Consider the following 15,193-nt stretch of genomic DNA (forward strand, 5'->3'; position numbering starts at 1 on the left):
GGCTGGGTGGCGGCCGCGCTGTGCGTGGTCATCGCGCTGACGGCGGCGGCCAACTCGCTGCTGATCGTGCTCATCTGCACTCAGCCCGCGCTGCGCAACACGTCCAACTTCTTCCTGGTGTCGCTGTTCACGTCCGACCTGATGGTGGGGCTGGTGGTGATGCCGCCGGCCATGCTGAACGCGCTATACGGGCGCTGGGTGCTGGCGCGCGGCCTCTGCCTGCTCTGGACCGCCTTCGACGTAATGTGCTGCAGCGCCTCCATCCTCAACCTCTGCCTCATCAGCCTGGACCGCTACCTGCTCATCCTCTCGCCGCTGCGCTACAAGCTGCGCATGACGCCCCCGCGTGCCCTGGCGCTAGTCCTGGGCGCCTGGAGCCTCGCCGCGCTCGCCTCCTTCCTGCCCCTGCTGCTGGGCTGGCACGAGCTGGGCCACGCACGGCCCCCAGTCCCGGGCCAGTGCCGCCTGCTGGCCAGCCTGCCCTTCGTCCTCGTGGCGTCGGGCCTCACCTTCTTCCTGCCCTCGGGTGCCATATGCTTCACCTACTGCAGGATCCTGCTGGCTGCCCGCAAGCAAGCCGTGCAGGTGGCCTCCCTCACCACTGGCATGGCCAGCCAGGCCTCGGAGACACTGCAGGTACCCGGGGTGTGCAGGGAGACCTGGGCTGTGGGATGGAGAGGAATGAGCAGCCCCTGGGAACACCCTGGGCATCGCCACTTAGCACACATTTGCTCATGGCCCTGCGTGGCAGTTGTGAGCGCCCACCTTTCTTCTGAACTCCAGACCCAATGCCTGACCCACCCAGCACAGGATAGCTCCGTCAGGATAGGCGGCAGGCTTCTCCCAGGCACCATGTACAACAGACAATTTATGGTGGCCCAACTCTCCCCTTCTTTGCCTCCCTGGTCTTCCCCATCATGGCAAATGGCACCATTTCGGCATCACATGCCAGGAACTTAGAAATACTTTTCTCCCTCACCCTCATGCCATTCATTAGCGAGACCTGTTGGTGCTCCCTCTAAACAGGTGCCATCTCCACTGCCACTTCTTACTGGGGAGGCTGCGTAGACTTCTACTGCCTCCACTGGTTCTGCTGCAGACCCACTACTCTCCATCTTCTGTGTAGAAGCCGGAGCAATTAAAAAAGAAGTGATCATGTCGCTCCCCTTCTTCAGACTTCAGGCTCCCCATTGTGCTCCAGATAAAGAAAACCTGTCTCAGGATCTGGCCTCAGGATCCCGCACTGCCAACCTCTCCAGTGTCACCTCCACTCTCCCTCTCTCTTACTCTACAACAGCCTTGTAGCCTTTCTCATGCTTCTAGAAGGCACTGGGCTTACTTCTGTGCCCAGGTCTTTGCACTTGCTGTTCCCTGTGCCTGGAATGTTCTTCCCCCGGCTGCCCTCTTCCCAGGGGACATCTTTGACTACCCTGTCTGCAGGCCCATCCACACTCCCCATCCCTGTTATTCTCCGTAAGAACAAGTCATAAGAATGACTTGTTCATTCTGCCTCCCTGACTTGAATATAAGCTCCAGGAGGGTCACACATATCAAGGTCAGTTTTTTTTTGTTTTTGTTTTTGTTTTTTTTTTTGAGACGGAGTTTCACTCTGTCGCCCAGGCTGGAGCGCAGTGGTGCGATCTTGGCTCACTAAAACCTCCACCTTGCGGGTTTAAGCTATTCTTCTGCCTCAGCCTCCTGAGTAGCTGGGATTACAGGCACCCACCACCACGCCAGGCTAACTTTTGTATTTTTACTAGAGATGGGGTTTCACCATATTGGCCAGGCTGGTCTTGAACTCCTGATTGAGGTCAGTTTTGATCCCCACTGTGCATAGTAGGTCCTGTCTCGTTTCGGTGCCTCAGAATGGGTTAGGTGCTCTTAGCTCAAGGCCTTGCATTGTCTGTAAGTGAGTGCCAGCTCTTGCCATCCAGGCCGCAGTGCACCTGACTCCTATTGTCCACCCTCGGGGTGGGGGTGGGAGTGTAGACCGACCAGGCCTGAGACCCAGTGACTTAGGTCGCAGGTCTTGAGGAAAGTCCAAGCTGGGCTCTTTTGGTGTAGCCTTGGGTGGCGAAAGCTCTAGGAGGGTGGGGGTTGCCTTGGAGGTCACTGGGCACATGGGGACTTGGCAGAGGGGTGAAAGGCTAACACCCTCCTTGGCAGTCCCCCAGACAAGCTTGCCTGTCCCACCCCAGTGGTGAGGCCCAAAGCTACCCCTGCCCATCACCTGGTGGGGACAGGGCCCCACATGGACTGGGAGTCCTGGCTGCGGCCCTGCTCCTTCCCCCATCCATGCTGCCTGCAGAATATTCTTGAGTCTTGGCAGGTGGCTGGGACTCTGATTTGCTTCTTCAGGGATAGGATGGCTGCCCTGGGCCATATACCCTGGGTTCTTGGTTTTTTGTTGTTGTTATTGTTGTTTTTTAAGAGACACGGTCTTGCTCTATCACCCAGGCTGGAGGGCTGGAATGCAGTGGCGTGATTATAGCTCACTGCAGCCTAGAATTTATCCTGGCTCATTCTAGCCTGGAGAGCTGGAATGCACTGGCACGCTCAAAACTCACTGAACTCTTGGGCTCAAGCGATCCTCCTGTCTCGGCCTCCCAAAGTGTTAGGGTTACAGGAGTCCTTGGGTTCTTGAAAAGGAGCATTTCACAAGCTTCAGGCATTCAAGAACTGCCTGAGGATATCTTCCTTAATGCCTCTTCCACCACCACCTCCACACCTCAAGCCACTTAATTCACATGCATTTAGCATTTTATTTATTTATTTAGTAGACACAGGGTCTCACTATGTTGCCCAGGCTGGCCTCGAGCTCCTGCTTCAGCCTCCTGAGTAGCTGGAATTGCAGGTGCGTGCCCCGGTGCCTGGCATTCTTAGCATTTTCTTTAAATCATCTCTTTTATCTTTTTGCTTCTATGAATTTGTTTAGAAAGAAAACTTCGTTATCTCCTCTAGAAATGGAAAATCTGTATCCCTTGCCATACACTTTTTGCTTCTATGAATTTGTTTAGAAAGAAAACTTCGTTATCTCCTCTAGAAATGGAAAATCTGTATCCCTTGCCATAAACAGAAGGCGATCACAAACACCACTTCAGTGAAGTTGAAGAAGCCCCAGCCCTATCACTAAAATGCAGCTTGGTGTGGTTGAGGTGATGAGCCTAGAGCCTGCTTTCTCTTTGTAGCGTGCTAGAAGGTATCACAAGCATGGTAGCATCAACCTGGGACTTTGTCTTGACGCACCTGGAAGAGCTGGAAGAGAGCTGTAACGGGCTGACGTGCTCACTCTGTGATTCACTCATTCTATGGGGTGTTCCTTTACCATCTAAAATCATCTCCATTCCCACAGTGCAGGAAGCTCTGCTCTTGTGACTAAGGATATGAGAAGTTGGCTGGTCTCTGGGTGAGGTTGGGGCAGAAGAGATCAGGATTCCTAGTTTCAGTGGTGCCGGTACCACACAGATTTTCTTTCCATGAATCTCACTGGCTGGTACTAGGATCGAACCTGAGTCTGTGGTCTTGGAACCTGGGCAGGAGTCTCCCAGATGCTAACAGCTGCAGCCCCACAATCTGTGGGCACTCACTGTGTGCCAGGTACCGAGCTAAGCTTATTAATCCCCCAAACACCCAAGGAGTCAAGTACTACCCGCACCCCTGTTAGACAGGTGGGGAAACCGAGGCTCAGAGAGAGAGGTGACTTGCCCAAGATTGCACAGTTGGTAAGTGGGGTTTAAGCTCAGATCTGGTTGGTACCATCACACTGTGCTGGTGTGCTGCCTGTGGGCAGTGATGCTCTTGAAATGCTTTGCTTGGGGACCCCACACCTTGCCCCTTTTCTTCTCTGTGCCTTCTGGTCTCCTCTGTTGGGTCCTCTGGATCCGCCCCAGCCATGGCATCCCTGGGCCTCAGTCCTCAGAGCACCTCGTCCTTTTTCCACATTTCCTCCATTAGTGACCTCATCTTGTCTCGTAACTGAAAATACTACCCACAGGCTGATGACTTCCTACCTGGGCTGCTTACAAGCGTGTGCCACCACACCCAACTAATTTTTGTATTTTTAGTAGGGACAGGGTTTCACCATGTTGGCCAGGCTGGTCTCGAACTCCTGACCTCAAGTGATCTGCTAGCCTCGGCCTCCCAAAGTGCTGGGATTACAGGTGTGAGCCACTGAGCCTGGCCCTGACTTCCTGATTCCATTCTTGCTCTCTTTCAACCTTCCACAGTGGCTCTAATGATCCCTTTACAACGCAGTTCCTGCCGCGTCATTCCTCTGCTCTGATGGCCTTGTGTTTCACATCACCTGGCCTCTGACCCTGTCTGGCCTCCTCTCCTTCTGTAATCCCGTTTGTTTCTTCTCTTTCAGTCATACTGGCATCCTTGCTGTTCCTTGTTCAACACACCAAGCCCGTTCTCCCTCACTTGCGGTTCCTTCTGTTGGAGCGCCCTTTCTTCAGGTCTCCACCCTGTTCTCCCCCTAATTTCCATCACTTCCTTCCAGCCTCTGTTGAATTGCCTCCCCTAATCCCTTTCTCAAGAGTAGCACCTGCCACCCTCCCCAGGTCCTCTCCAGTCCTCATTTCCTCAGTTATTTCTCTCAGCAGCACCTCCTACCCCCTGACGTGTTCTATACCTACCCATTTTTGTTTATTTACTGTTTATTTCCTTCTTCTAGAATTTAAGCTCTGTGAGGGTGGGGAACTTGTTTTTCTGTTTTCTTTTCTTTTGGAGACGGAGTCTCACTCTGTCGCCCAGGCTGGAGTGCAGTGGCGTGATCTCGGCCCACTGCAACCTCTGCCTCCCGGGTTCAAGCAACTCTCCTGCCTCAGCCTCCCGAGTAGCTGGGACTACAGGTGCACACCGCCACACCGGGCTAATTTTTTGTATTTTAGTAGAGATGGGGTTTCATGGTGTTGCCCAGGCTGGTCTTGAACTCCTGAGCTCAGGCAATCCACCCGCCTTGGCTTCCCAAAGTGCTAGGATTACAGGCGTGAGCCACCGTGCCTGGCCTGTTTTCCACCATGGTCCCAGGACTTAGGGCCACCTGGCACATCGTGGGTGCTCAGTATGTATTTGTGGAAGGAATGCAGTGAACACAGTGCTTCAGGGAGCCTGGGATTCCACCCCTGTTCCTGTGGTTGCCTGTTTTCTCATGCCTTTCAGAGTTACTTCTTGAGTGTCATGATCCTGAGCTTTTTATCGTGTGAATTCATTTGCTTGGTGACATGTATTGACGTCTGCTTGGAGCAGCAGATGTTCTGGGCTGTGGATATGGTGGTGAACGAGACCGACAGTGCCTGCCCTCTTGAAATCTGTTCTAGTTAGGGATACAGACATTAATCATCAACCTGTATCACGATGAGGATTATGGAGCTTATAGAAGGGGTGCCTCCCCCAGCAAACATTCAAAATCTATTATTCACTGCGTATGTTTGAAGATGAAAGCAAAGAACTCACACCAAGCCCCAAAGTGAAAGGCTGGAGGGGTCTTCATGGGTTGTTCAGGCCAGCACCTTACTTCTAAGGCAGAGTGACTCAGGGGCCGCTCAAGCCAGAAATGTGTCTGTTCTAATCCCCCTGCTTTCTGGAAAACCCAAACTCTGCCTGTGTTCCTGCTTTCAAATCTACTCGGCTCCTAAGCAAGCCTCCTGCAGGCCATTTTCCTGATTGCCTGGTGAACAGCCTGCATTTTGGGAACTTGCATCCGGGATGCTGCCTCTGCTTGGCCCTCCTGGGTCACCACCCCTTTCTTCCCACCAGAGCTGGCCTAGAGGTGGAGGCCCCCTCAATGTTTGGACCTAAAGGAAGTGATGAGAATGAATCAGATGTGGGTGCCTTGGACCCCTTCCCTTTTCCCAGCCCCACTTAGCCTTGGCTTCCTGCCCCATTCCAGTCTCTAGCTTCCCTGCAGAGGGAAAGGAGCTGGGCATAGGTCTCAAGGCCCCAGTTCTTCTGGGATCAGAACATGGGAACTGGTCAGCCTTGAGCATTTCATCCCCTCTCCCTATGTCTGTTTATGGAAACGGGCTTTTAAAAGGCCACTGGTTGGCTTAATCATTTCCACCAGGTCTTCCCACCACCTCAGGGCTGGGAGGAAGGGGTCCTGCTTAGCACTGGGGCTGGGAGTGTGGGCTGGGGATGGAGGAAGAGCCGTGGGGCAGAGTGAGATGCTGCCAAAGCAGGGGAGTCTGTGTGTTGGGAGCACGGTGGAAGGTGGGAGCCTGGATGTGGGTGGCACTGAGCCATCCTTGGGAGATCGTGGAGGGTCCAGGGTGTTAGGGACAGTTTCAGAGACGCAGCATGGGCCATCAGCTTGAGGGAGAGCCCAGTAGGAAAGGCCCAGCCTCTTCCTCTTCCTGGCAGGATTTCTGGGTCTCTGTGGCCCATAACCTCATCCCATCTCTACACCTCACCTTCCTCCCCACTCCCACCCACCCTTCTCTCCTTCAGTTCCCATGTCTTCCTTCTGTGTGCCCCTGTCTTCCCCTCTCCCTTCTCCTCTCCCATCAATTTCTCCTGCTTTTCCTCCTCCCCTTCCTTTTTTCGCCCTTCCTCACCCAACTAAGCATCATTCTGTCTTAGTGATCCATCTTCCCTTCCATCTCTGTCTTTCCTCCTCAGAGGAGGAGGCTGTGATCACAGAAATATCTGTGAGGGGGAGGAGGGGGCGCAGCCAGGGACAGACTGGCAGAGTGACACTGCTGAGCATGGCAGGCTCGGCTGCTGCTCAGAGCCAGGCAGCCTGGTGCAGCCAGGGCTGGAGCAGGAGTCTGGGGGTCTAGCTGGTCAGGGTTCAAGCCCTGCCTCTTTTCTCTCATAGCTGGATGACCTTGGGCAAGGCATTTTACCTCCTTATGCTCCAGGGGTCATGACATCTATCACACAAGGCTGTTTGAATATTCAATTAGATAATATACACAAACTACCAGGCACATAGTAAGTGCTCAACAAATTTCAGTTAAGCAGTGACTCACAACTGTAATCCCAACACTTTGGGAGGCCAAGGCAGGAGGCTCCTTTGAAGCCAGGAGTTCGAGACCAACCTGGGCAACATAGCGAGCTCCTGTCTCTAAAAGTATATGTAAAAAATTAGCCAGGCCTGGTGGCCTGTAGTTACAGCTATTCGAGGAGGCTGAGGTGAGAGGATTGCTTGAGCCCAGGAGTTTGAGGCTGAAGTGAGGTATGATCATGCCACTGCATTCCAGCCCAGGCAATAGAGCAAGACCTCATTTTTTTTTTTTTGAGATGGAATCTCGCTCTGTCCCCCAGGCTGGAGTGCAGTGGCCGGATCTCAGCTCACTGCAAGCTCCGCCTCCCGGGTTTATGCCATTCTCCTGCCTCAGCCTCCCGAGTAGCTGGGACTACAGGTGCCCGCCACCTCGCCTGGCTAGTTTTTTGTATTTTTTTAGTAGAGACGGGGTTTCACTATGTTAGCCAGGATGGTCTCGATCTCCTGACCTCGTGATCCACCCATCTCGGCCTCCCAAAGTGCTGGGATTACAGGCTTGAGCCACCGTGCCCGGCCAAGACCCCATCTTTAAAACAACAACAACAGTTGTTCCTGCCTCTCTTTTCCTGTTGTTGGTAAAATATATGTTTCTGGGGAGCTCACCACTTTGACCCTTTCTAGGGAAAAACATCACTGTTGTTACCAGCACCATCACCACCGTTATCAAACAGCTGAGCCAGAGACCAATAATAACGACAATAGCTAACACTTCTATGGGGCTTCCCATGTGCCGGCACTGTTCTAACTTTCTGTGTATTATTTTATTTTATCCTTATTATAATCCTATGAGGCAGATGCTGTCATAATGCCATTTTACAGAACAGAAAGTGGAAGCATAGCTTGCTTAAGGTCACTCTGCTAGGTTGTAACAGAGCCAGAATTTGAAACCAGGCAGTCTGGCTCCAGAGTCTGTCTTATAACTCTCACAGTATGATCAGACGATGGTAAAAAAATTTAATTGTGGGCTGGGCGTGGTGGCTCACGCCTGTGATCCCAGCACTTTGGGAGGCCAAGGTGGGCGGATCACCTGAGGTCGGGAGTTTGAGACCAACATGGAGAAACCCCATCTCTACTAAGGTACAAAATTAGCCGGGCGTGGTGGTGCACACCTGTAGTCCCAGCTTCTCAGGAGGCTGAGGCAGGAGAATCACTTGAACCCAGGAGGCAGAGGTTGTGGTGACCTGAGATTGCGCCATTGCACTCCAGCCTGGGCAACAAGAGTGAGACTCTGTCTCAAAATACATAAAATAAACAAATAAATAAATAAAGTTAACTGCATAAAGGAATACATAAACACACTTTAAAAATTCAACAATAGGGATGAAGGAAAAGACCCCCAAATTCCAGCTAATCACCTTTTACTCCCAAGGACATGCATCAATTTACGATATGTCCTTCTAGGTCTTGCAGGCTGGTCTTGAACTACTGACCTCAAGTGATCTGCCCACCTTGGCCTCCCAAAGTGCTGGGATTATAGGCATGAGCCACTGTGCCCAGTCTAAACCACTGTTCTTTTGATGGACATTAAGGCTGTTTCCAATTTTTTTCCTATCACGAGTAGTGCTGTGAGACACATTCTTGGATATATCAAGTGTGCAGACATGAATGTAGGTGTTGGCTGGAAGCTGTACGTGGGATTGTTGACTGGAAGGGCCCTGGATTGTCCTTCAGGCAGCTGCCCTCTGACATTGATACAGACGGGAGATGCAAACGACAGGACATGGCCCCAAGGGGCTGTGAGGTGGTTACAGGGGAGAGAGAATCCGGAAGAGTGATGCTGGCATCAGTCAGATGCCGTGGTGTGGACTGGTGACTGCCATTGACTTCTGCTCCATGAGGGCCTCTTGGTGACAGTGGTGGGGTTTCTGTAACCCCACCCTGACTGGGCCCATGGATGCCATCTCCAAAGGTGGAAGCAGCTTGGTGAAGTGGGCAGAGTGGAGTTCCTGGGGCCAGAAATGACAGATTCCCCAACTCAACTCTTACCTGCTGTGTGACTTCTGGCAAGTCATTTTGCCTCTCGGAGCCTCAGTGGTCTCATCTGCAAAATGGGGATGTCAATGCCTATCTCTCATAAAGACTGAACAACCTAATGACTATCAAATGCCGATGTGTAGTAAGTGGTCGAGAAATGGAGATGATAATGCTGATTTGGGGCCATTCAGGTTTTGTTAGGAGGCCTTGTGCTGGCACAGTGTGACCTTGGGAAGGGTAGAGTGTCCTCTACCCTTTCTGAGTCTCAGTTTCCTTCTCTCTTTCCTCTTGCCTGTGTTCTTGAGTCAACTCTCCGGAAAGCAGAGGAGAAAGAAAAATCTGGATTTGTTCCCAGGGAGACTAGAAAGGGAATCTGAGTTCATCTTCACCCCATTCTCTGGAGCTCCTTCTCACAGTGATTGACCTGAGATATTCCCCCTAGTGCCTCAGTTTCCCCCATGCCCTAGAGCTCTGATAAGATCAAGGCTGCCTCCTGTCCCCTGCCCTCCCCAGGTCATTAAGGGTCGGAGCGATGCCTGGATGAGACAGTGTCTCCTCCTTCTCCATGCCGTCTATTCCCATTGATGGCAGCAATTTGAAGGTGTGGCAGGTCTTAGGAGATTCTTTGGCGGAAGCAGGAGCCTCTTCCTCCAGGCTGACCATGGTGTGGTCACAAAAGCCATATAGAGTCCACTCTGGAGGAGAGAAAACTAGAAGAGGAGGGAGGAGAGTAAAACCCTCTTTTGCTCCCTCGCTAACTTGGAATGACTTTGGAGCAGACTTGTGTATCATGGGGTGGAGGCGGAGGAGAGCATCCTCTCACCATGGCATCTGAGCTGCAGCATGGTGAGTCAGAGCATTTGTCTTGGCGTCTGTGCTGCTTTGGGGAGGCCAGAGCTGCTGGCAGAAGGACAGGGTCCCCAACAGTGCTCAAAATCACCCTAATCTCGCAACACTGAAACAGTAACATGGCTACCAGGTATTTAGCACCTACTCAACGTCAGACACTGTGCATGCATTTATTATCCATAGCTTCACAGTGATGTCGTAAGCTGAGTATCATTTCTCCCATTTTACAGATGTGGAAACAGAGGCTCTCTCAAGATCACAGAGCGAGTAAGTGGTAGAGGCATGATTTGAAGCCAGATCACCTGTCTTAAAAGCCCAGCTTTTGCCTCTGTACAACACCAAGACAGAAGGGAGAAACCAAGGCCTCTGTTGTGAATTTGTATAACCTTGATATTTGTACAATCAGTTTTCACGCGAAGAAACATGTTGAGGGATGGGGATTACAATGTGCTTCGTCTCCCTGCCCCAGCGACCTCCTTGCCATTTCAGAATTAGAATTCCAGCTCCTATGAAAAGACCGCATGTAGTTGGGGTTTCAGCACCATGGACAAGACACCAACTCTGGAGGCCTAGAAAGAGCGGGGCTGGAGGAGAGGGCATGCGCAGCAGAATGGGGTGGGGTGTTGACTTTGGAGCTCCCTGGAGTTGACACATCTTGGCTTTGCCTCCTCCGCCTTTCCATCTGTGGAAGGCTGCCTGGGAATCTAGCTCCGCTCCTGCCTCCTTCTGACCTTCTCATCTCCCCGCATCCGACCCACCTCTGGCCTCGAGAACTAAGCAGGGCTCTCGTGCAATTTAGGAACTGCGCAAATCCTAGTGCCAGGAAAACCCCCGGCTGTCAAAGCCCAGATGTGTTCCCAGACAGCACGCACACCCTTTGCGTAGCTCATGATGAATTGTGCACACCACTGCCCACGGGCATTAAATAGTAAATAGAGGTGGGCCTCATTTTGTGTAAATCTAATATATGAAAATCCACATTGATTACAAAAACACACATTTTAGAGGAGGGTTTCACATCCCAGCTTTCATGGACTCCTTGGGGTTTCTGGTGGAAACCTAGAGACTTCAAGGTCATCTCTGAACCTTCTGAAAGTGTGGAATGTTGTTTTCTTGTCTGTGTGTGTGTATAAAAATTTATGTCTTTTATTTTCTGGGGAGAGGTGTTTTTTTTGTGTGTGTGTGTGTGTGTAGATTTTGTTAGCTTTTCAAAGGGCACATGAAGTTTAACAAGTGAAGAGCACTGCTGAGCTGAAGAATCATCCAGCTCAGAGAGCCCGTTGGGACTGTGGGGGCCAGTTTGCAAAGTCAAATTCTAACCTCCTCGGGCCCATGCCTTCCTTTCAGTAGCTGCTGGGAAGTAGCTTATTTCTCCTCCTTCTTCCTACCCCCTCATCCTCTTCCTGTCCACTTTTGAGAATGGAGATGCCTGCCAGTTCTCAGTATAATTGAGTTGTAAAATGCCAAGGTCACCAGCATCCTTAGGAACCTAACAAGAGATTTAGCTGCAAACTTATTGGCTTTGTGCACACATTCTCAAAAAAGCCTTTCTATTTTGTGGGGCTCAAGAGTAATTGCCCAGGCAAGACTATTGCTCCCAAATATGAAGAGAATCCACATACAAAGCAATTGCCAAGCTCTGGACAGTAATAGGTCCTCTTTTTCAAGTACTGTTCAACTGCAATTGATATGTGTGTGTGTGTGAGTGTGATGGAGTCTCGCTCTGTCACCCAGGCTTGGAGTGCAGTGATACGACCTTGGTTCATTGCAACCTCTGCCTCCCGGGTTCAAGCAATTCTCCTGCCTCAGCCTCCTGAGTAGCTGAGATTACAGGTGCCTGCCACCATGCCTGGCTAATTTTTGTATTTTTAGTAGAGGCAAGGTTTCACCCGGTTGGCCAGGCTGGTCTCAAACTCCTGACCTCAAGTGATCTGCCTGCCTCGGTCTCCCAAAGTGCTGGGATTATAGGCATGAGCCACTGCGCCCAGTCAATTGCAATTGATTTCTGTAGCACTAAAGGCTTTGGAAGGTGCTGGGCTCATTGTAATGTGTGTGTTGGCCTGTGTCATATATTGTCTTTGCAGGGATGGTTGTTCTGAACCATCTGATTTGTGTTTCAGGTATTCTTCTGTCTCATTGCACTTCCTAGAGCTCCTTATGAAATTCTGGGTCAGGGTCAGGGCTCAGTGTGGGATCAGGATCAGGGCTCAGTCTAGGTCCACGGTTGAGGCTTGGTTTGAGAACTTGGTTATGTAGGGCTTTATGGTAGGTGTCAGGCTTCAGCTGGGGACCAAGGTCAGGGCTTAGTTTATTGCTGATGTCAGGGCTTGGCCTGGAGTCAGGGTCAGGGCTCGGTCTAGGACTCTAGCTGGGACTCCGTCAAGGAACAGGGCTCAATTTAATCCTGGCACTAGGGCTCAGTCTAGAATCAGGATTGAAGCTCAGTCTGTGGCTAGGATCAGGGTCAGATGGGGGCCCTTTCTCAACTGACTCGTGTGGCCTTCCTTTCCGCAGGTGCCCAGGACCCCACGCCCAGGGGTGGAGTCTGCTGACAGCAGGCGTCTAGCTACGAAGCACAGCAGGAAGGCCCTGAAGGCCAGCCTGACGCTGGGCATCCTGCTGGGCATGTTCTTTGTGACCTGGTTGCCCTTCTTTGTGGCCAATATAGTCCAGGTAATGCCACGGCAGGGGCAGGTGAGTCCGGCCCTTGCATGAGAGGTCCTGGATCCCAGTCCAGGCATGGGGACAGGGGAGGGCAGGCTGCCTCTCGTGGTGCGTGTGTGTGTCTGCTCCATCCATGCTGGGAAGGGTGGCCTGGGTCCCTGCCCTGGGACCAGGCATGACGCATCCCCTCCCCTCAGGCCGTGTGCGACTGCATCTCCCCAGGCCTCTTCGATGCCCTCACGTGGCTGGGTTACTGTAACAGCACCATGAACCCCATCATCTACCCACTCTTCATGCGGGACTTCAAGCGGGCGCTGGGCAGGTTCCTGCCATGTCCACGCTGTCCTTGGGAGCGGCAGGCCAGCCTGGCCTCACCATCACTGCGCACCTCTCACAGTGGCCCCCGGCCCGGCCTTAGTCTACAGCAGGTACTGCCGCTGCCCCTGCCGCCGGACTCAGACTCGGACTCAGACGCAGGCTCGGGCGGCTCCTCAGGCCTGCAGCTCACGGCCCAGCTGCTGCTTCCTGGTGAGGCCACCCGGGACCCCCCGCTGCCCACCAGGGCTGCTGCTGCTGTCAACTTCTTCAACATCGACCCCGCAGAGCCCAAGTTGCGGCTGCATCCACTCGGCACCCCCACGAACTGACCCGGGCTTGGGGCTGGCCAGTGGGGAGCTGGACTGAGCAGAATCCAGACCCTGAGGCCTTGGGCCAGCTCTTGGCTAAGACCAGGAGGCTGCAAGTCTCCGAGGAGCCCTCTGAGCTCCAGGGGGGTGCGCAGAGCCGGCCCCTGCTGCCATCTCCAGGCCCCTTACCTGCAGGGATCATAGCTGACTCAGATACCGTGTTCTGAAGGATGCTCCACCGTCGAGTGTAACTTGTGTGTGCAGAGGATGGGCTGGAGGACTCCGGATGTTGGGAAGAAGGACCTCTTGGTCCAGGTTAGGGTGTAAACAATCATGGCTTTTGCCCATTCTGTCAGGCTGGACAGCAGGGAATGCCCCCACCTGCAGGCATGGATTAATGCTGGGCTGAACCCGTCGCTACTCACAGTGTAGTCCATGGACAATTAGCATTGCCATCACCTTTGGGCGTTTGTGAAAAATGCACATTTCTGCCCCTGCCCAGACCTGCTGAGTCAAAACTGCATGTTACCAAGATCCCAGGTGAATCACGTGCCCGTTACAGTCTGAGATGTGCTGCCTTAGATCTTTAACCCTGAGAATGATTTGCTGGAGGGTTTTTGGACCTGCCAGTCCCCCCACCCTGGTATATATGTGGCAGCAGCTGCACCTGGGAGGCAGGCAGGCACACATGTGGGCCTCTGCCCTACCACCTATGAGCTCTGGGGCCGGACACGAGTTACTTAATCTCTCCGAGTCTCGGTTATCCCATCTGTAAGATAGAGAAATGATGCCTATCTTGCAGGGTTGTCTTGAGAATTAAGATAATGTGGGCCCAGCACCCAGTACCTGGTCAGTTAAGTGATACGTTCTGTTGCTACGACCCCCGGCTATCCCGCCCCCTGGCCTCTCTGGCTGTGTGTCAGGAAAGGCTCTTTCTTCCCATTGTTCTCTTTCCATTTGCCTCCCCCTCTTCAGCCCCAGCCTGGCCTCCCACAGCCTGACTCTGGTTCCCCAACCCCCTGTTCTGGCTCCTGGGTGGGGACCCCATCTCTCAGGGACCCTCCCAGCTCCCAAGCTGCTGCACTGCCTCTCCTGGGGGCAAAAGGGGCAGGCGGCAGTTTCTTTTTCAGCCTCAGGACTGGTTTACCTCGATCCTGGGGGGTCCTTAGACCTAGAAGGGAACAACTGATGGGGATAAACCCAGCCCCTTGCCCACCTCCCTCTGGCTTTCCCTGGGGTCAATGAGAGAAATGGGAATGGTAGCTACTTGGGTCAACAGAGCAGAGTCGAAGAAGAGCTGTCCCTGGTGTGGGGTGGGGCCCACGAGGCAGGCAGGTGGACTCTGGCACAGGGGCCTTGGTTTCTGGGGGCAGGGGGTGGGGGAACTCTTGGTCGCCACGGTTTACCTGCCATAGGTCCTTTTTCAGCCCTGCCTCCCCCAAGTTCCACCAACACAAACTCCCAGGGAGTCCTCCATGCCCGGCCTGGCCCTCTCCTTGGTGCTGATGAGACAACTCTGGCTCCGGCCACGGGCCACGGGCCACGGAGGGGCCATGGTGCTTGTGGGGCTTCCTCTATCCCCCAGGCCTGCCCAAGGGGACTCTCAATAAACTCTAGCTGAAGGCAGTGGCTGTCGTGTGGACTGGATTCAACTGAAGGGCCACTCGGGGCTTGAGAAGCAGCTGGTGTAGTGGGAGGAGGCCTGGGGGTAGGTGTCCTGGGTTCTGGTCCAGATTCTGCCCCTTTCATTTGGGACCCCAGCAAAATTCTTTCCCCTTTCAGAGCCTCCATTTCCCATGTGTGACACGGGCAGTTTAGTTTAAAAGCAACAAGAGTTGCATAAATATTTGTTTTTAAATTTTGTGTTTTAAGAGTTGGAGTTGGCACAGTGGCTCATGCCTGTAATCCCAGCACTATGGGAGGCTGAGGCAGGTCGATCATTTGAGGTCAAGAGTTGGAGACTAGCCTGGTCAACATGGTGAAACCCCATCTCTGGCCGGGCGCGGTGGCTCAAGCCTGTAATCCCAGCACTTTGGGAGGCCGAGATGGGCGGATCACGAGGTCAGGAGAT

The 15,193-nt window shown here is 53.0% G+C and overlaps 1 protein-coding gene across 1 annotated transcript; it reads left to right on the forward strand.

Annotated features, from left to right (window-relative positions):
- Positions 1–6: 6 nt before the first annotated feature.
- HTR6 (5-hydroxytryptamine (serotonin) receptor 6, G protein-coupled) lies at positions 7–14,748 on the forward strand. Its single transcript, XM_011993148.1, has 3 exons — positions 7–636; positions 12,347–12,505; positions 12,694–14,748. Exons 1-3 carry the CDS (start codon positions 142–144, stop codon positions 13,141–13,143), a joined length of 1,104 nt encoding a protein of 367 aa, XP_011848538.1. The 5' UTR covers positions 7–141; the 3' UTR covers positions 13,144–14,748.
- Positions 14,749–15,193: the final 445 nt, after the last annotated feature.

Source organism: Mandrillus leucophaeus, unplaced genomic scaffold, assembly GCF_000951045.1.
Source record: "Mandrillus leucophaeus isolate KB7577 unplaced genomic scaffold, Mleu.le_1.0 Scaffold426, whole genome shotgun sequence".
Classification (NCBI taxonomy): domain Eukaryota; kingdom Metazoa; phylum Chordata; class Mammalia; order Primates; family Cercopithecidae; genus Mandrillus; species Mandrillus leucophaeus.

Excerpts from the sequence above, each read along its gene's own strand:
- HTR6 (XM_011993148.1), top strand. The coding sequence starts at position 142 with ATGGTGGGGCTGGTGGTGATGCCGCCGGCCATGCTGAACGCGCTATAC. Across the intron at positions 637-12,346 it reads AGGCCTCGGAGACACTGCAG|GTGCCCAGGACCCCACGCCC; the intron begins GTACCCGGGGTG and ends TCCTTTCCGCAG. Across the intron at positions 12,506-12,693 it reads TTGTGGCCAATATAGTCCAG|GCCGTGTGCGACTGCATCTC; the intron begins GTAATGCCACGG and ends CCCTCCCCTCAG.